This window comes from Artemia franciscana, chromosome 18 (assembly GCF_032884065.1).
Source record: "Artemia franciscana chromosome 18, ASM3288406v1, whole genome shotgun sequence".
NCBI classification, from domain to species: Eukaryota; Metazoa; Arthropoda; class Branchiopoda; order Anostraca; family Artemiidae; genus Artemia; species Artemia franciscana.
In genome coordinates this window covers 33,440,803-33,461,787 of record NC_088880.1, presented here as the reverse complement: position 1 = coordinate 33,461,787, position 20,985 = coordinate 33,440,803, and the positions used below count along the sequence as shown (strand labels likewise).

The following is a 20,985-nucleotide window of genomic DNA, read 5'->3' as shown; positions in this document are numbered from 1 at the left end:
ACATGCCCCTACCCCTTTAGAACATTTTTTTGGAAGTATAGACTTAAGAAATAAGTTCCAATTGGATAAAGAGATATAAGCTTATAATGAACAATAGAAATTTGAAAGGTGAATTTAAAGAGGACAAAAATTCATGACATTTAGATATACGCACCAAGCACTGTAGGGGTAAAATCATGGCCAATCCCTTCAACTTCAAAAAACTTTTTTTTAGATCTATCTTCGTCGCTCATAATAGAGCCTTCTGGTTCAACCCCAACGATAATGCAGTTGGGCATTTTTTCCTTTAATTTCCTTCCAATTCCAGTAAGGGTTCCACCAGTACCAGCTCCAATGACCACCATGTCTAGTTTTCCATCACATTGTTCAATGATTTCCTCTGCAGTCAAGTCGTAATGGGCAAGTGGATTGCTGGCACTTCTATACTGAAAAGACATTTATTACTTTTAATCAAGACAAGTGAATATGAATTAATGTTAGACAAGGAGGGAGGGCAACATTATCAAAAACCCCCTAGTCAGGGGAATTGCAGAAAGAAAATATTTTGAAAAATGGCAAGTCTGGATGTTCGGTAGGGTTAGGAGTCCGCCCCCATCACAAATAATGCATTTTAAATATGAATAGACAATTACAACTTATTTATCCATGAAGTGGCTTAACAGATGTCTGCTGAAGAAAGAGGGATGGAGTGTCTACAAGCCCCCAAATCTTCCCTTAAACGTTTGTAGTTTTGACAATTCCCCAAGATTGCATGGGCCTTTCCCATCTGGTTGGAATAAGGTTCTACTCAGACACATTGGCTACAAGATTTAAGAGGCGTTGTGTTTCTAGTTTCTAGATGAGCAGAAAAACTGGAAATACGATTCAGGATTTTCAAGTGTTCTTCAACGGATTTTCAAGGCTTTTTAATGACTACAAAATTCAAGAGGCGTTGTGTTTCTAGTTTCTAGATGAGCAGAAAAACTGGAGATACGATTCAGGATTTTCAAGTGTTCTTCAGCGAATTTTCAAGGCTTTTCAATGACTACAAAATTCAAGAGGCGTTGTGTTTCTAGGTTCTAGGAGAGCAGAGAAACTGGAAATACGATTCAGGATTTTCAAGTGTTCTTCAACGGATTTTCAAGGCTTTTTAATGACTACAAAATTCAAGAGGCGTTGTGTTTCTAGTTTCTAGATGAGCAAAAAAACTGGAAATACGATTCATGCTTTTCAATTCCAACAAAATTCAAGAGGCGTTGTGCTTCTAGTTTCTAGGTGACCAGAAAAACTGGAAATACGATTCAGGATTTTCAAGTGTTCTTCAACGGATTTTCAAGGCTTTTCAATGACTACAAAATTCAAGAGGCGTTGTGCTTCTAGTTTCTCGGTGACCAGAAAAACTGGAAATACGATTCAGGACTTTCAAGTGTTCTTCAACGGATTTTCAAGGCTTTTTAATGACTACAAAATTCAAGAGGCGTTGTGTTTCCAGTTTCTAGGAGAGCAAAGAAACTGGAAATACGATTCAGGATTTTCAAGTGTACTTCAACGGATTTTCAAGGCTTTTTAATGACTACAAAATTCAAGAGGCGTTGTGTTTCTAGTTTCTAGATGAGCAAAAAAACTGGAAATACGATTCAGGCTTTTCAATTACAACAAAATTCAAGAGGCGTTGTGCTTCTAGTTTCTAGGTGACCAGAAAAACTGGAAATACGATTCAGGACTTTCAAGTGTTCTTCAACGGATTTTCAAGGCTTTTTAATGACTACAAAATTCAAGAGGCGTTGTGTTTCTAGTTTCTAGGAGAGCAAAGAAACTGGAAATACGATTCAGGATTTTCAAGTGTTCTTCAACGGATTTTCAAGGCTTTTTAATGACTACAAAATTCATGAGGCGTTGTGTTTCTAGTTTCTAGGAGAGCAAAGAAACTGGAAATACGATTCAGGATTTTCAAGTGTTCTTCAACGGATTTTCAAGGCTTTTTAATGACTACAAAATTCAAGAGGCGTTGTGTTTCTAGTTTCTAGGAGAACAGAAAAACTGGAAATACGATTCAGGCTTTTCAATTACAACAAAATTCAAGAGGCGTTGTGCTTCTAGTTTCTAGGTGACCAGAGAAACTGGAAATACGATTCAGGATTTTCAAGTGTTCTTCAACGGATTTTCAAGGCTTTTTAATGACTACAAAATTCAAGAGGCGTTGTGTTTCTAGTTTCTAGATGAGCAAAAAAACTGGAAATACGATTCATGCTTTTCAATTCCAACAAAATTCAAGAGGCGTTGTGCGTCTAGTTTCTAGGTGACCAGAAAAACTGGAAATACGATTCAGGATTTTCAAGTGTTCTTCAACGGATTTTCAAGGCTTTTCAATGACTACAAAATTCAAGAGGCGTTGTGCTTCTAGTTTCTCGGTGACCAGAAAAACTGGAAATACGATTCAGGACTTTCAAGTGTTCTTCAACGGATTTTCAAGGCTTTTTAATGACTACAAAATTCAAGAGGCGTTGTGTTTCTAGTTTCTAGGAGAGCAAAGAAACTGGAAATACGATTCAGGATTTTCAAGTGTTCTTCAACGGATTTTCAAGGCTTTTTAATGACTACAAAATTCAAGAGGCGTTGTGTTTCTAGTTTCTAGATGAGCAGAAAAACTGGAAATACGATTCAGGCTTTTCAGTTACAACAAAATTCAAGAGGCGTTGTACTTCTAGTTTCTAGGTGAGCAGAGAAACTGGAAATACGATTCAGGATTTTCAAGTGTTCTTCAACGGATTTTCAAGGCTTTTCAATGACTACAAAATTCAAGAGGCGTTGTGTTTCTAGTTTCTAGGAGAGCAAAAAAAACTGGAAATACGATTCAGGCTTTTCAATTACAACAAAATTCAGAGGCGTTGTGCTTCTAGTTTCTAGGTGACCAGAAAAACTGGAAATACGATTCAGGATTTTCAAGTGTTCTTCAACGGATTTTCAAGGCTTTTTAATGACTACAAAATTCAAGAGGCGTTGTGTTTCTAGTTTCTAGGAGAGCAAAAAAACTGGAAATACGATTTAGGATTTTCAAGTATTCTTCAACGGATTTTCAAGGCTTTTTAATGACTACAAAATTCAAGAGGCGTTGTGTTTCTAGTTTCTAGGAGAGCAGAGAAACTGGAAATACGATTCAGGATTTTCAAGTGTTCTTCAACGGATTTTCAAGGCTTTTCAATGACTACAAAATTCAAGAGGCGTTGTGTTTCTAGTTTCTAGGAGAGCAGAGAAACTGGAAATACGATTCAGGATTTTCAAGTGTTCTTCAACGGATTTTCAAGGCTTTTCAATGACTACAAAATTCAAGAGGCGTTGTGTTTCTAGTTTCTAGGAGAGCAGAAAAACTGGAAATACGATTCAGGCTTTCAAGTGTTACCAACCAGCTGGTTGTTCAATAAAGTGTTTTTCATGGATGAATAAAAAACAACACCGAATTCTCTGCTATAAATTAACGACTTTTAACCAATATAAAATAACTGGAAAATGATAGCAAGTATCGTGCTTCAAACAAGGACAAAAATATGTCTAGTTCCTGATTTCACCCAGGATTACAGACCACAGATAGTAGGTTCCATCAGAGAATCAATTTTTCCGGGATGGAGGGGGGTATTGTTTTTGGTCTTGAACGGCTATGCTATGGTGAAAAGCCAGTTAATATCAACATATTTAAAATCTACAATTTCTACAAGCGAGTCTGCACGTTCAGCAGCAGGGCTAAACTGTTGTTTATGAAAAGGGTAATCTATAGAATTATAAAAGTTTCAACCCGATAGAAAAGTTCTCCTGGTTCTTTTTTGTGGACTAAAGTATGCTTTCAAATCAAAGCCCCTTCTCCCAAGGAATTACGAATATTCGGATTAAGCAATTTGAAAAAAAAAACAATTAGCCATTTTTCGGGCACCATTTTCAGGTTAGCCAGTCATTTGTTCGATTTGTCAGGGAAATAAAATTCTAATTGCCTCAAAGACCTTCCAAAATTTGGTTCAATCAAACAGCAGAAGTTTGTTGGCCTTTTTTGGGCCATGCTCCACAGCCTAATTTTTACCATATTAGGATTCTCTTGTCCCAAGGACTGTCTGACCAAGGATCAGAGCTAAATGTTTCAAGCGGATTGAAACAAGAATTGACTGTTTTGTTCCTCATTCTTTGGAACAGATATTTACATACACTGGGATCCAAATGACAGAACCATTCACGGTTTTAAATTTGAATCTGTGAAAGACAAAGTTTCGGATCTTCTTTTGGGCCCATTTTCGGCAATCGTACATTATTTCTTTATTCATCTTTCCTTTTTTTGGCATCAGGACCCACTTGGCCTTTTTTAGGGTAGCAGGTTAAGGCAGATTATGTCGATTCAAAATTATACAGTACTGCTTTCTGTTTTTTTCTTTATTGTAAGTTTCAAGCCGTTCGGGAAAAAGTCTTGACCTTTTTTAGGATCGCAATTTGAGGCAAATTATCTCTATTCAAAATTATAGTGTCGAGCTGCTTTCTTTTCTGTTTTTTTATTTTTTATTTTCTTTCATTTGAAATACAACTGAAAACTGGTGAATCGAAAAATTGTTAATTACTCTGGTTGTTTAGAACACCCAGTTTTACTGCTACCACTGCTACTGCTGCTACTATTACCAAGGCTAAAGTTATTAAGGTGAAACTATGAAAAATGAAAGAAAAATACCTAGCTTGAACTAAGTTCTCTGGTAAGAAAATGGCAGAAGAAGACGTAAAAGGACATTTTTTTGAGTCAAATCTTTCAGATTCCCCCCCCCCTCGACCTCTTTTAAAGAGTTGTGATGTTTAGGTTGTCACCCGCTTTAACGAAATCACTTTGACGATTTAACGAATCGACTTAACCGATTTTACGCCGTGTATATGTCGCAAAAAGGATGGCAAATGCAGTAATTTGATCAAATACCTGACCTAGACATCTGAGCATGTGCTTGGTTTTCACATTACTGCAATACACTAAATCGGCCCCTCAGTGAAACCCAAAAAAATTGAAAAAAGCAAACATCTTCATTATATCCATGAGGTTAACGATGAGGTGAAGTAAGCCTTAGTTTAATTCTTTGCTGTTTTCTACTGGCAATAAAGAAGTACCCCTGACATGCTTAAGCATTGGTCCTACAGAAATCCTAACTATAATGACCGACTGGTATATATTGATGTGGGAATTAGTTGGAATAAAATCAGTAGTAAAATTTATGTTCAAACTGCAATAAAAATACGCTGAATAAAAGAATGTGGCAATTTTTATGCCCGATAAACATCATTGTCACACCTGTTGATATGAAAACACCAAGATTTAGAATAATCTAACAAAATCCTGTATCATAATTCACAATGCTTTTTAGGTGATTTGCTAGGTAACTAAAGAACTGTCAATAAATGGAAAGAAAGTTTTCATTCACTATACCAGTATTTACTCAAGCTCTACCATATCGAAAAATCTTAAGAATGACCTAGTAGAACTTAGCAATGTATTGACATAGTAAATTAAAGCCTTTTCTGTTTATTGATGCATGCATAGTCACTGAAACCCTTATATTCACTTGGCAAACGATGAAAAAGACACAAGTGTTTTTGCTTGAGACTCATATTGGTTTGAAAAGCCTTTAATTTGTTTCCAGGTATTATTTACTAATATCTTATCTTTGTATATTCTGCCAGATCTATCATACTTCTGTTCTCCTGTTCAAGAAGAAAACTCCTGTTCTGAACTTCCATATGTTCTAATCACAAAAATTAAATCTTGAATCTATATTCTGATTGGGTAGGGTCTTTACATTTGTACCCTTGATCTTTCTAAGGCTTTCGGTAGCATTGTATTGCTCTTTATTCTCACTGTCAGGCTCTTTATTCTCTTTATAGTCACGGCATTAACATTTCGCTGATTTTTTTTTCAGAAGTTCTGGTACGGTAAATCCTATCTTTGAATTAAAACTAACGGTACCCTTTCTTCTTTTATTGTCCCTGCTCGTCGGGGTGTACGGCAGGGCGGAGTATTATCTCAAAGTATTTTTAAATTTTGTATTTCTAGTATTCTTGATAATATATCTTCTGTGTGTTTTGTTGGATTAACTGATATTTCATACATGAAGAATACATGAATTCTTATTCTTTTATTAAAATCGGTCTTTCGCTTAACGTTGGTAAATGTGAGTATCTTTCTTTCAATTCTCCATCCCCTCTTAAACCTCTAAGCTCTAAGCTTTTTTCCATCCCTCTTGTAGATTCGATGCAGTGGTTGGGTATTACACTTGCCAAGAATTTAAAAACTTTTCGTGAATGTGCCGTCCGGGATGCTAAAACGAAGATCCACGTTGGTTACTCTAAAATTGTAGCTAATCGAGGCAAATATGATCGCATTGCCCTTGGAAAGCTGTATTCTACTTTTTCAGATCATTCTGTTCTTTACCTTTCTGGGCTCTATCCTATACTTAGGAATAAGGATTTTAGTGATATTCGGGTGGCCTTTTTCCGTTATTGTAAATATCTTCTTTATCTTCCTATTTGGTATAGGAATAGAAAATTAACTAGACCTACGTTGCCTGAGCAACGTGAAGTGTTGCGCCAACCTTTCTCCGGCTTCGCCGAATAAAGTGTTGCGAGTGCAACACTTTGGTTTTGTTTCTTTGCTATCGGTTAAACGCTGAAGTTGGCAGCCTATCGAAACTTTTCAAACGTTATGTTCAAAGAAGAACGCGATCAGCAATCAAAAAACAACAATAACAAAAGAATATCGAAAGAAGGGACTAAATTGAATTTGCAGCCAGTTGAACTTTATCCTTTTCAATCGTAGACATCGTGACGGAGGAAAACTTGGAACAATATCTTATATAATCTAGTTGGTATTAAAAGGCCATCCGTAACTTTTCAGAATTAAAATACCATAGCTTAATTATTACTAAATATTACTAATTATTAAATAAATACCTAATTATTACGAAACTAGCTCATTGTTTCACGTTATCGTTTGTACCCGTTGCGTAAACGCTTATTTCTAGGTTACAGTGAGCATGGGTAGGCTACACCAACTAGCAAAAGTTACAAACCCCTTTTCACTGAAGTTGATTGTAGCCTAACAGACGATTACTCCTTACAAGTCCCCTGCATGTCTTACCACTGGAACCAAATTGGTCTTACCATCAAATACACCGGAAACAAATAATAGGTACACCAGCTAGCAAAAGTTGCAAACCCCTTATTGCCGAAGATGATTATGGTCTAACAGCCGACTGTTGCTTACAAGTCCTCTACTTGTCTCACAATTGGTATCGTCCTATTTTTGGTTTCACTATGTACCCTACTATTGAAGTTGTCAACCCCTTCAAACTTTCAAACTAGTATATCTCATGAAGGAATTTTTGTACCAAAAAATGGATGACATACACTTTGATCAGCTTATCAAGAGCTATCTATTGCCGTCAAAAAAAATTCTATCTGTCTTAGTTCAAAAGTTGATTTTTTTGCCGTAGGCAAACTTTTTAACGTCACCACTTAGAAAGGAGCAAAGGATAAGCTCCAGTTTCTTTAGCAATGACAGAACTTTTAAGTTTAAGAGGTACATCTGATAACATTTCTCTACCTCAATTCCAAGTCCGAAAAAACAAATGATAAACCCAGCAGAAATCACGGCAGCACTTTCGGACCCATGGGAAAATGCAGTTTTTTTACTTCTGTAATTTTTTTCTATTTATCACTCAAAGAAGATATATTGGCTGTGGGGCCGGGTAACTGCCGCATATATTTAACACTTGTAGATTTTAGTCCATCTTCAATTTGAAAGTGGTGCCTGCCTGCTTGCCTGCTAGAACGGAGCTTTCCACTCGAAAGCAGAAACACGGTTTGATAAACGAAAGCTTGGCTGCACAACTTCAAATACTCCTCTCTGACATAGGCTATATAACTCCACTTCACTTCGCACACCGTAGGCTCTGGCTCGTGGACAAGCAAAAACCATCCTTTTTGGCCCCAGGCAAGAGTTATGCGGAGCTTTCCAAAATGTAATGTCATATTCATCAATCCGGCCTGAGGTCCGCACTTTCCGTAAAAACCGCACAGGTTAGACCCTTACCAGTTTCCAGGAATAAGCCGAGATCGGCGGCATAGGAAAAAAAAAGCGGGACAAAACCAAAGTGTTGCTCTCGCAACACAATAAATAAGTTTCACCTCCCGAATATTACTGAAAAGCTGACTGGTTTGCACAAAAAGATTTCGGAAACAGCGCATCTGCGATTGTCGCCTCATCATGGCTTAATTCGTTTTTTTCATTAAAATTATTTATTTAATGTTATTGTCGTTTAATTATTTTCGGTGATTATTGTTGTTATTGTTTTTTTGTATAATATTATCGTTAATTTTCGCTTGTGTTTACTGTTTATTCCATTATTTATATTTTTATGTAAGTGGGTTATAAATAAATATATATTGGCCAGTGATAATTTTTACGCTTGAAAGTTTAACATTGCTCAACTTGCCAAAAATTTTGCCCGAGATGCATTATTGTCACTGTAGTTGTACATAAGTTTGATTAATCTGCAAGCATGATCATAATTTCAAATTATTCAATAATTTTTTGACAATAATTTGTAATTGTTTTTAATTCCAAAAATCATTTCCAATTATCCAATGATTGTTGACTATTTCAGCTATTGAATAATTATCGAATATTTATATCCAAGCTGTTTTATAATTTTCAATATATTAAAATAATTTTTATTATTTTTAATAATTTCCAAGAATCCAATAATCTCAATAAATTATAAAGGACTGAAAAAATAAATGTCAATCTACAACAAAATTTTCTTGACATATGCATAGGCATTTTTCATTTTATTAAAACCTTTAGTGGGTAGAATTTCTTGTTTTCTTTCTAAATGTATTTGGTTATCATTGAACCAAATAAATTGGTCTATAAATTAATGTTCACGGCCCGTATTCGTGTTAAGAATTATAAAAACAGACATAAATCTGACGCTTGTTTGTATTTGAAATTTATCTTCTTTTTATGATCCGACGACAAATTTTGTTGCCAGAACTTTGCTCCTTATAAGATAGGGAATATCATAATCATAGGGCAGAATTTCAATTTTCTTGCAACACAGGACAAATTATTACGCAAGAATATTTCTAGCAACAGGTGGATTACCCGTATGGACACATAAGTAAGGATATGTTTCAGGGGGAGGGGTTACAAATTTTAAAGGGATATAGAAAACACCTCCTGTTGTGTAACGTTCCCCATAATTTTGGTAAAAAGGCTTTTCAATCATATTGAAAAAAAAATTCGAAGAATCTTAGTAAATTCCAAAACATTCCGATAGCTGGAAATAAAGAACGAAAGTTTAAAAAAAAACATGGACAAACAAAAATGTTTCGATCTAAGTAAGATTTTTTTGAATAAGGCATGATTTTTGACAGTCAAAAAATGATATTATTCCTCGTCTTATGATTTCTGAACAGGTGCCACGTGTAGCCTTTCCACATGTACCGGTGGAAATTATTTATGCCTGTACATTTGGGCCATAGCAACATGCTTAGAAGAAGGACAAAAAATGTTATTAAAATGTGCATAAAATGCACAAAAGAAACAGTTGTTCCCAAAACCAAAGGACTTATCTCTCATTTTCATAATCACACCTGTACATAGAGCAAAATTAAGATTTTAAGCTTTTAGTAGGAATAGCGTTTTACTGAGGATTTATATAAAAATGAATTGAACAGTTCGTGGTAACAAACTGTAATTAAGGAGCAACTCGGCCCAATAGCAACCAAAACTCGAAAAAAGGAATTCCAATAACGGTTATTACATCTAAAAAATGCTGATTCGGAATATACAATTAATTGAATTTAATGTTACCCATCAAAAGCTACGAGCCTGAGAGAATTAACTTGATTTTCAAGAAGGAGGAAGCACCCCTCAAAAATGTAGTAATCTCAATAAAATCAGTCCCATCAGATTCAACGTATCAGAGAAACCTATTGTAAAGGTTTCAGGATCCTATCTAAAAAAATTAGAATTTTGGATTTTTTTTTTGCCAAAAAAGATCTCGGATTCGTGTTTCTTTGTTTATTCTTTTCGTTTTTTCCTCAGGGGTGATCGTATCGACCCAGTGGACCTAGAATATCGGGAGAGGTCCCATAAAAATGAAAATTAAAAGTTTTTGTATCCTTTTTAAGTGACCGAAAATATTGGAAAGCGACTAGGCCCCCTTCCACGCCCATTATTTCCTATAAATGGTCCGGTCAAAATTTTGAGACAGCCATTTTGTTCAACATATTTGAAAACATGAATAACTATGCCTTTGGAGATATCATGACCCCCCCCCCTCACAGACCCTGGGGAAAGGTCTTTAAGTTAAAAAAATTTGTTTACGTATAGCATTTAATATCGAGAAGTATGCATACATTCTTCAGGTGGGGGGAGGATTTTCTGGTGGTGGGATTTTCTACGGGGAGGGAAGTTTGCGGGGAGTGACTTTTTCAGGGGAAATTTTACAATGGGGGAATTTGCCAGAATTTCTGTAACAAATTCGTCTTATGTCTTGCTTTCTCTTTGTCCAGGGTAAATTTTCAACAGGATTGAATTGTCTAGAGAATAAATCCATGAGAAGGAGCGATTTTTCCGCGGATGTGTAGCCAGATTTCGTGTTATTATATAAAAAAACGATCAGAAATTAGATAAAAACAATTTTTTCAACTGAAAGTAAGGAGCAATATTAAAACTTAAAACGAATAGAAACTATTACGTATATAAGGGGGGTCGCTTTTTCTCGACACCTCGCTCTTCACACTAAAGTTTGAATTTTGTCCCAATTCTCTAAGAACGATTTCTAGTACACATGGGTCGTTTACTTAGAACAATAAGAAGCTTTTTAAAGATAATAACAAACCATAGCGTAAAGAGCGAGGTGTTGCGGAGGGGGCAACCACACTCATATGCACAATAATTTCTGTTCGTTTTAAGTTTTAGTTTTGTTCCTTGCTTTTAGTTGAAAAAAACGTGTTTTTTTTATCTAACAGCATAAAAAACGAGGGTACGAAGGGGTAGCCCCATACCCATTTACGGAATAATTTCTGTTCACTTTAAGCGTTCATTTTTCCCCTTGCTTTTAGTTGAAAAAGATTATTTTTCACTGAATTTTGTAAAGGTTTAGTTTTGTCAAGTTTTTATCTTGGAACGTGACACCAGTATTTTGAGTCCAGGATTTTCAATTACAAGCCAGAACCGAAACGCCAGAGCCGAAAATGGAACACTTTGGCCTCACCAAGGCCAAAGGAAAAGATTGAGGCAGCAAAAAAATAAAAATATTCTTATTTGCTTCTTTGAAAGCCAAGAAATTGTCCACGGAGAGGGTGTCCTTTAAGGTCAGCAGTCAATCAAAAGTAATCGAGGACTTCTAGAATACAAAGGAGTTGTATCACCCCAATAGTCCTTAGAGCACAGCGATTTCAAGTATTAAGTTTTGGAAATATATTCCCGTGACTCTTCGGCTTCCTTATTTTTCCTGACAAATAATTTCTTGGACCCTGTAACTTTTTTCTTCTACCAGGAGTTGAGGTTCAGCCTGAAAAATGACATTCGGAACACGAGAAAATATTCCAAGCGCTCAAAATTGAGCTTAATAGGGCTTACTAGAGTATCTGAGCTCCAGAGCTGCTACGAATAACGGAAACATCGTTTTCAGAACTTTTCGGATCCACAAGTCTCATTACTTTATTTACAGACCTCACTCCCCCGCCTCCCAAATTTTTCGAATTTTAAATTGTTCTTTAATCTTGATATTCTAGGTTCGGAAGGGAGAACTGAAACAACCCTGTCTTCCCCAATGGGTACCGCCACCCTCCTCCAAATGTTTCAAATTTGAACTTCATTACTCTTGATGTTCTAGTTTCGGAAGGGAAAACTAAAACAACCCCATCCTGCCCAGTGGGTACCATTGATTTTAAAAATTAAGAACCATGTAATCAAGCAGAATTCAAATACAGAATTTTACTTTTCTAGCATTCGCCTCCGAAAAAACCAGTAAATTCAATAAGCCGTGTTCAATTACTTAAATTTTTAAGTCAAAGAAGTAGCACCGTATCATTTATATTTCGTACTCTCCTTAGATATGGTTTTAGTTTGTTTTGATAAGGTTTGTTAAGTTTTGTTAAGCTTTTTATGTTATTTTGTTAAGTTATTAGTTTTGATCAATTTTTTTAAGTCAAATTAAAGTAGTCCCGTATCATTCATATTTCGTTATTCTCCTTAAATATAGTATTTTAGTTTGTTTTGATAAGGGAAATCTTGTTCTGATGGTCTATGGACAGTCAAATTAGTTTATACATTGTTCTGTGGCTTAGATATCATAATTAAGTAATCAAATAAAGAATTTAATTTTTCCTTCAGAACCAAGAAACATAAAAAATATAAACAGTATAGCATCAACGGTATTTTATTTTTTACGCGGGAACGAAGACAGATAAATCTAGACATTTATACAATAGCCTAGACGATATTTCGGCGCTTTGCAGCTTTCTAATAATTTACGATAAACTGTAATCCGACCATCGTCTCATTTTGCGTTGAGCTCAAACTCAATTAAAGGAGCTAATTTGAAAGATTAAATCTTTTGTTTTAGATTTAGGCAATCTAAAAAAATGATTAAACTTGAATTTATGGGGCTAAAAGCTTTCCACTTTCAACAGTTATATACGCGAGGGAGTGCACAATGCGTGCAGTAAAAGTATGCCATGCAGGGTAAGACGCATCTCATACATGGCACAAACAGATACGGCGTGGCAGAAATCTGTCGCCAACAGAGAAACAAGAAGTACTCAGAGATGTATACCAAATGGTGGCGAATAGGCAGCCCCCCGATTGTACAAGGTAGTTGGCTTGCACTTGAATTCAAATTCTAATACACTTAGTAAGAAATTTTAATTCAAGAATAACATTATTCACCAAAAACCCTTTTAGTATTTCAAAACGAACAAAAGAAATAAGAAAAAACATAAAAACATCTTAGTTGATCGGATTAACTTCATTTTAGTTTGATTTCAACGGGGAATTTTTGCTATAGGATTTTCGTTTTTTTGGTATTTCAAAGGAAAAAGGAATCTAAGTGATGAAGTGCTATAGCCAATATGTCCGCATTTTTGAAACTACGTTCAACCTCAAAAGAAACTTTTATTTATTTCATATTTTCTGACGATCAAGATATATCAGAGCAGATACATACGGAGCATTCTATTAGCGGGGGGGGGGCTTTTGGGGGTTAGCTCCAAAAGTGTCAACAAGAGCTAAGAGCTCATATGGCACTTGTGACGGGGTCAGAAGAGCTAAGAGCCAAGAGCTCATATGGTATGAGCTCTAGCAAAATTCTAAGAATCAGTAGACTGATTTAGAAGGAAAAATCAGAGGCTTAATACCGGTCGGGATTAAAAATAAGAGCTCTGAGACATGAGGTCCTTCTAAACATCAAAATTCATTAAGATCCGATCACCCATTCGTAAGCCAAAAATACCTCATTTTTTTCTAATTTTTCCTCTCCCTTCAGCTCCCCAGACGGTCGAATCGGGAAAAAGACTTTATCAAGTCAATTTGTGCAGGTCCCTGACCCGCCTGCCAATTGTCATCGTCCTTATACGCCCAGAAGCACCGAACTCGCCAAAGCACTTGACCCCCCTAACTCCCTCAAAGAAAGCAGATCCAGTCCGGTTACGTCAATCACGTATCTAAGACATTTGCTTATTCTATCCACCAAGTTTCATCCTGATCTCTCCACTCTAAGCGTTTCGCAAGATTTCTGGTTTCCCCCTCCAACTCCCCCCAATGTCTCCAGATCTGGTCGGGACTTAAAATAAGAGCTCTGAGACATGACTTCCTTGTGCATATCAAATTTCATTAAGATCTGGTAACCTGTTTTTAATTTAAACATGCCTCAATTTTAAAAAAATTACCGAATTAACCCCCCCCCCCCCAGCTTCCCCAAAGAGATTGGATTCATTCCGGTTATGTCAATCACGTATCTGTGACTTGTCCTTATTCTTCCAAGTTTCATCCTGATATCTCCACTCAAAGCGTTTTCCAAGATTTTCCGTTTCCTCCTCCAACTCCCTCAATATCACCGAATACGGGATTTAAAATAAGAGCTCTGAGACACGAGATCCTTCTAAATATCAAATTTCATTAAGATCCGATCACCTATTCGCAAGTTAAATATACCTAATTTTTTCAATTTTTTCTTTCCCTCCAGCCCCCCAGATGGTCAAATCGGGGAAACGACTGTTATCAAGTCATTTTGTGCACGTCCCTGACACGCCTACCAATTTTCATCTTCCTGGCACATCCAGAAGGACCGAACTCGCCAAAGCACTAGAAATCCCCCCAACTCCCCCAAAGAGAGCGGACCCATTCTAATTATGTCAATCGCGTATATAAAACTTGTGCTTATTCTTCCCATCAAGTTTCATCCCGATCTCTCCACTCTAAGTTTTTTCCAAGATTTCCGTCCATTCCCCTCCAGCCCCCTACGTCCCTGCATCCGATTCAAATTGAAAACGGAGCATGTGAGACATAAGATCTTTCTAAATTTCAAATTTCATTAAGATCTGATCACCCGTTAGTAAGCCAGAAATACTTCATTTTTTCTAATTTTTCCAAATTACCCCCCCCTCCAAACTCTCCCAAAGAGAGAAGATCCGGTCCGGTTATGTCAGTCATGTACCTTGTACTTGTGCTCATTCTTCCCACCAAGTTTCATCCTGATATCTCCACTCTAAGCATTTTCCAAGAGTTCCGGTCCCCCCAACTCTCCCCAATGACACTGGATCCGGGATTTGAAATAAGAGATCAGAGTTACGAGGTCCTTCTAAATATAAAACTTCATTAAGATCTGATCACTCCTTCGTAAGTTAAAAATACCTTATTTTTCTAATTTTTCAGAATTAACCCTCTCCCCGAACTCCCCCAAAGAGAGCGGATCCGTTCCGGTTATGTCAATCACTTTTACCACCAAATTTCATCCGATCCCTCCACTCTAAGCGTTTTCAGAGATTTTAGGTTTCCCCCTCCAACTCTTCCCAATGTCACCAAATCTGGTCGGGATTTGAAATAAGAGCTCTGAGACACAATATCCTCTAAATATCAAATTTTATTAAGATCCGATCAGCCGTTCGTAAGTTAAAAATACCTCATTTTTTCTAATTTTTTCAAATTAACCGTCCTCCCACTCCCCCTAGGTGGTCGAATCGGGGAAACGACTATTTCTAATTTAATCTGGTCTGGTCCCTGATACGCCTGCCAAATTTCATCGTCCTAGCTTATCTGTAAGTGCTTAAACTAGCAAAACCAGGACCGATACACCGACAGACAGAAAGACAGACCGACAAAATTTGCGATCGCTATGTCACTTGGTAAATACGGAGTGCCATAAAAATAGGTAAAATAAACGGAATATATAAGAAATTACAGAAACTCTCAGTTTCCTTTCAGGTAAGAGCACTAATACAAAGCCCCTTCGTAGAATTAAAAAGACATTATCTTCAAAATCAGAAAAAATAGTCCGATTAACGAATTCGAACTGCAAAATCGTATTATTCTCAATTTGTGGGTTGCAATTAAATCGACAAACATAAAAATAAATACTTATTCACACAATTAACAAAAAGCAGATACAGCATCATATACTTCCCGCAAGGCTCTTTGGCTGGGAAAACTAGGAGATGAGTTCATAATTTCTTAACGAAAATTTTTGTATCGAAATTTATCTTAAATTTATATAATAATATAATAATTTAATGTTAAAATTTACATTAAAATTTAAAACAAACAGAAGTAATTCAAATACGAATTCAAGGTTAAAACGACCGAAAATTACCAAAAATATTACAATGAATACAAATGGTCAAACTTGAAATGAGTAGAATTTAAAATGATCATAAAATAAAACTGAACAAACAATCCAAAATTCACCAAAAATAAGAGTTTTAACATCATCCCCCAAGTGAAAATAGAAATAAGCAAAGTGTAAAAACAGTTTTTATTTCTTTTGTTCGTTACTAAATCCTAACACCTGGGCCGTACTATATGTAAGTCTGGTCCCAAGGCCAAACACCCAATGTGAACCCCAAAATCTGATGAGATCTTGGCATCCTTTGTATGTAAAAAAGCTACAGGAAGGTATTTTTTTTTGGGGGGGGGAAGTTGTTTCCAATACAAATAAAAAGATGAAAAACAATAAATAAGAAAGAGAAACAGGAAGAAAAGGAGAGAAAAATCTAAGAGAAGAAGCCTTGGTTATAACATGAAGAAAGACTCCACTATAGGCCCTTTTATCTTAGACTTTCTTTTGTGGAATAGTATAATTTTTTAATGATTGTTAATCCTCTTTTACTATATTTTATTCTTCTCTAAAAAACGTTAAATTAACAGATAAATACCTGATCAACTACAACAGAATTGGGAATCTCTTTTTGTAGCTTTTGAGCAATGTAATATGATGAAAGTGGTGAATCCCACGAGGCTGCAGTAGGAGTCCTGATTATTTCAGCTCCGAGTGCTCTCATGGTATCTTCTTTTTCGGCAGACATTTTTTCTGGCATCACAATAATACATCTGTAACCTCTGACGGCAGCGAACATGCAAATGCCAATTCCTGAAATATATATATATTTAAATATGAACATGAATTTCACTTGAAAATCAGACAGTAAAATAAGGACAAGCCAAACAACAATGAAGAGAAATAGTAAAACAAACATCAAACATGTGGGATAGAGTCAAAAGGCCCTATGTGAATAATCCCATTTATTTTGATTTCACTTCCACAAGAATTACGGATTCCTGCAATAAACGATCCTTGAAATACAAACCCCAATTCCTGAAGCAAACATATTTGTGAGTGAATAACATTTTCACTTGAAAAATCATGCTAGAACTAACAGATCTAACTATAAATGACGAACTAAACAAAAATGAAAGGAAAGACAAAAGATAAATCACGGAGAATATCAAGATTGAGACGCAAGGCCCCCGTTTAGATCAAACAGCAAATGGTAAATCAAACGAAAATAAAAGAAAATAGTAAAAAAAAGAAAATAGTTTATGCTTGAATAACAGTTTCACTTGAAAATTCCTATTAGATCAAACGGTAAATGGTGAACTAAACAAAAATAAGAGAAAAAGTAAAAGAAAAAACAACCACACATCATCTAGGGATTGAGTCACAAAATCCCCTGTGGATAAGTCTAGCCCATGTTACATGATTTCCCTTCCATAAGATTTACCTATTTCTGCAACGATTAAATTAACGAAACAAGTTTTTATCAACTGAAAGTAAGGAGCAACAATAAAACTAACAATAATAGACATTATTCCGTACATGAGGAGGGCTGCCCCTTCCTTATCCCTCACTCTTTACGCTAAAGTCTTAAAGCTCTTTAAAAATACTTATCATTCAAATTAAAGCAACTTTGTGTTTCAGGAGTCGTTCACAGAGAATTGGGATAAAAAGTAAAACTTTAGCGTAAAGAGTGAGGCATAAGGAAGTGGCAGCCCCCTCATACACAGAAATTTTTTTTGCTCGTTTCAAGTTTTAGTGCTGCTCTTTAATAAAAAAAAACTGTTACTTTAATTTAATTTCTGGCTGTTTTTCAAATATTGCCAGGAACCCTCCCCGCCCCCGAGTAATATTTTCCCTGTAGAATTCTCCCAGGAGACTTTCCTCCCCAAGGAAAATTATCCGTGACAAAAATACTCTCACCCCAGAAGAAATCCTGTATATTTCCTAATAAAAAATAGTAAATATGAATAAAGGGCAAATTTAATATCTTGGAACCCTTTGCCCAGGACCAGTGACATTATGTTATCCCCAGAGGCATATTTATTGGACCTTTCAACTATGCTGAACTGAACAACTATCTCAGAATTTTGCTCTGATGTTTCTAGAAAAAATGGGGCGTGGGAGGGGACCAGATGACATCCAGCTTTTTTCAGTCACTTAAAAAGGCAATAACTGAATTTCCATTCAAATGAGCCCTCTACCGATCTCTCAGTACGATTGTTTTGATATGAAAAAGATATACCATTCTACACGAAAAATACGCAATTATTACTTTGAACACAAACGCATTTAGCAATTAATATGTATCCTTCATCTTTTAAGAGACAGGTTGGGATAGCAGTACTGCGTAATCATCCTTAAAAGTTGTTAACCCCACTCATATATCTCAGTTTTACATGAGGAAGAAGGGGGCAATAAGGTTCAAGAATTCCCCCAAGCAAGGGGGATAAAACTGAAGAGCTTCAAAGTTCTAAAGCTTATAATCGATGGTTTGTGTGCAAATAATCGGTATACTTTTCTCATTAGAATAAATGGGCTTAATTATAAATAACTTTTCCTCGACGAAATATATGCGTGTGCTTTAAGAAGAGGAAATAATAGACAAGGAAATCTGAAAATATAGAGTTTCGAAGTCAATTTCAAAAGGAAAATGGGAACAAATGTCCTATAAGTACACAAAGTGCCACTTTTTTAAGCTTAAATTTTATTTCATCTTTTTCCTAACCTTTTTATCATCTTTTTTTCCTTTTCTTTTAATTTATTAATCTTTCCTTATACTTATTACCCTTTGACCATTCTTAGACCTGTTAGACCTTGTTAGAAGCTTGTGAGATTTTCTTTCAAAACTTTTACAAGAAAATTTTATTTTTGCTCAATACAAAGGGATGGATGGTAAACAGAAAAAGAGCTGCAGAAAATAGTATGAGGATACAATTAAATGTAAATATTTTAAATAAACATATAAATTTACATCAAATATAAAAAAAATAGTAAATCATTTAAACATATAAGGAATTATGGGAGTAGTTACACAAAAAAAATTGATTTTTCCAGGGAAAGGGACCCCTTCGCATATTTTTACATCCATACATTCACACAAATCCAACCCTGGTGAGAAATTTTACTGTGAATTTTATTTAGAATTGTTTTTATTGCAGTACATCACCTTTTTAGGTTTTCCATTTATTTATTAATAAAAAAGTGTATTAAGTCATGGGCTTGTCATAAGAAATTTTAAATTTAATTATTAGTACACTTATAGAAATAATCAAATTACCACTCCGAAGGCAATTTGCCACGTTTCCTGACGTGGGTTCAGTTTGCTTTTACGCTGCTTTCACTTACATTTACATGAATCTGTAAACCCAAAAGGTAATGTACATTCTAGCCTTCAATTTTTTGAGTAAAAAAGCATTAAAATTCTAGGAATCCCCCCCCATCAGAAAGTCATGGATCTGAAACTGAGTTGCGATACCTTGAGACTCACGTGGACCTATATTCAAAGGCAGACATATGAAACAGTGAGTATTGAGACACAGAATCATGACAATTACAGTTTTTTGCAAGGGAGGGGGAAATGTTTTTAAGGATGGAGAGGTTCAGATCCTTAGCTAATAGTTTGAGCAGTATAGCATTGTGAACTCACCTGTGTTTCCAGATGTCGGAGCAATAATCGTGCAACCAGGTTTGATCTGTCCCATTTTTTCCATGTCACTGATCATTCTTGGACATATTCGGTCCTTCAGGCTTCCCCCCGGATTTAAGAACTCACATTTGGCCACTGAAGGTAATGAATATCATTATTGCGTAGCATTACTAGTAAATCAATACACCTTCAATGTAGTAAATAAGATGAAAGACCAAGAAAAGTCGCTCGGAACTTTTTCACAAATTCTTTTCTTCCAGTAAAACCACCTTAACATTATACGACTTAAACAACTTAAGAATTTATAAGAAAATCAACCAACCATTGGTGTAGCTACAGAGAAATCACAGAGAAGCTCATCCAAGCTGAATTTTCTATTTTAATATGGCCCTTCAACCATTTCTTGGAGGAATCTAATACTATAAAGAGGGCTTTGCCCCAAATAAACTCCCACCCACTTGGTTGCATAAATGCACGGGACTAGGTTGAAAGTCTGTCACTAGCAAAAACCTATTCAGAGCGGCTTACCCCCCCCCTGCCTTCTTGAGAAAATTCTATACATTTGTATTATTTTCCCCACAAGTCCCCATGTCTTTTATATGATTCGCCTGATATTTTTTTTAAGATGCTACCAAGCCCATGAAATAAATTTATGGCTAAAATAAAAAATTGTCTACGCACTAGTCCGTCCAATTAACCTTGATAGGGGGTTATTAACCTAGTGATGGGGTTTCAATCTACTATAAGACATAGAAATACATCAGGCACGTACGAAAATTTTTTTTCGGGGGGAGCAATAAAGAAAAAATTCTTGTGTAAATTTAATAATGAGTGCTGAGAAATTAAGGAAATTTTTGAGTTTTAGGGGTCCAACACACCGAGACCCCCCCCGTTCGTGTGTCCCGGAACCTAAACGTGGCCTGTCTCCATGGAGGCCATCAGGAAATTTTGTTATGGGAGGGGACGCTTCCAGAGAAGCGGCGATAATCCTGCTAGATGTCGCCTTTTTTTGAAATTTTCAAATTGATGTTGCTTTAAATTCCCCAAATTCCACAATTTACATGTGTTTTGTGTTTTTGGAGAGGGAGAAAGGTATCCCTATCCTTAAAGTACTGGAACGAAGAGACCCGAAAAATACTCCCACATAGCTCCCTCCCCTCAACCTAACCCCCAAACCATAAGAATCCCCCTGCAAACGTCTGTACACTTCCCAATAACCATTACTATATGTAAACACCGGTCAAAGTTTGTAACTTGCAGCCCCTCCCCCAGGGACTGTGGGGGAGTAAGTCATCACCAAAGACATAGTTATTATAGTTTTCGACTATGTGGAAAAATGGCTATCTCAAAATTTTGATTTGTTGACTTTTGGAAAAAAATGAGCGTGGGAGGGGGCCTAGGTGCCCTCCAATTTTTTTGGTCACTTATAAAGGGCACTAGAACTTTTCATTTCCATTAGAATGAGCCCTCTTGCGACATGCTAGGACCATTTGGTCGATACGATGA

General features: G+C 36.0%; 1 protein-coding gene across 1 annotated transcript in view; it reads right to left on the bottom strand.

The window, feature by feature from the left end:
- Window positions 1-20,985, bottom strand: part of LOC136038896 (cystathionine beta-synthase-like) — a 43,505-nt gene that overhangs the window by 11,257 nt on the left and 11,263 nt on the right. The window contains exons 3-5 of the mRNA XM_065722372.1: window positions 19,480-19,614; window positions 16,432-16,646; window positions 155-425 (exon numbers count right to left, since the gene is read on the bottom strand). Coding sequence (XP_065578444.1) covers window positions 155-425; window positions 16,432-16,646; window positions 19,480-19,614 — 621 coding nt within the window. The remainder of the gene's footprint in view (window positions 1-154; window positions 426-16,431; window positions 16,647-19,479; window positions 19,615-20,985) is intronic.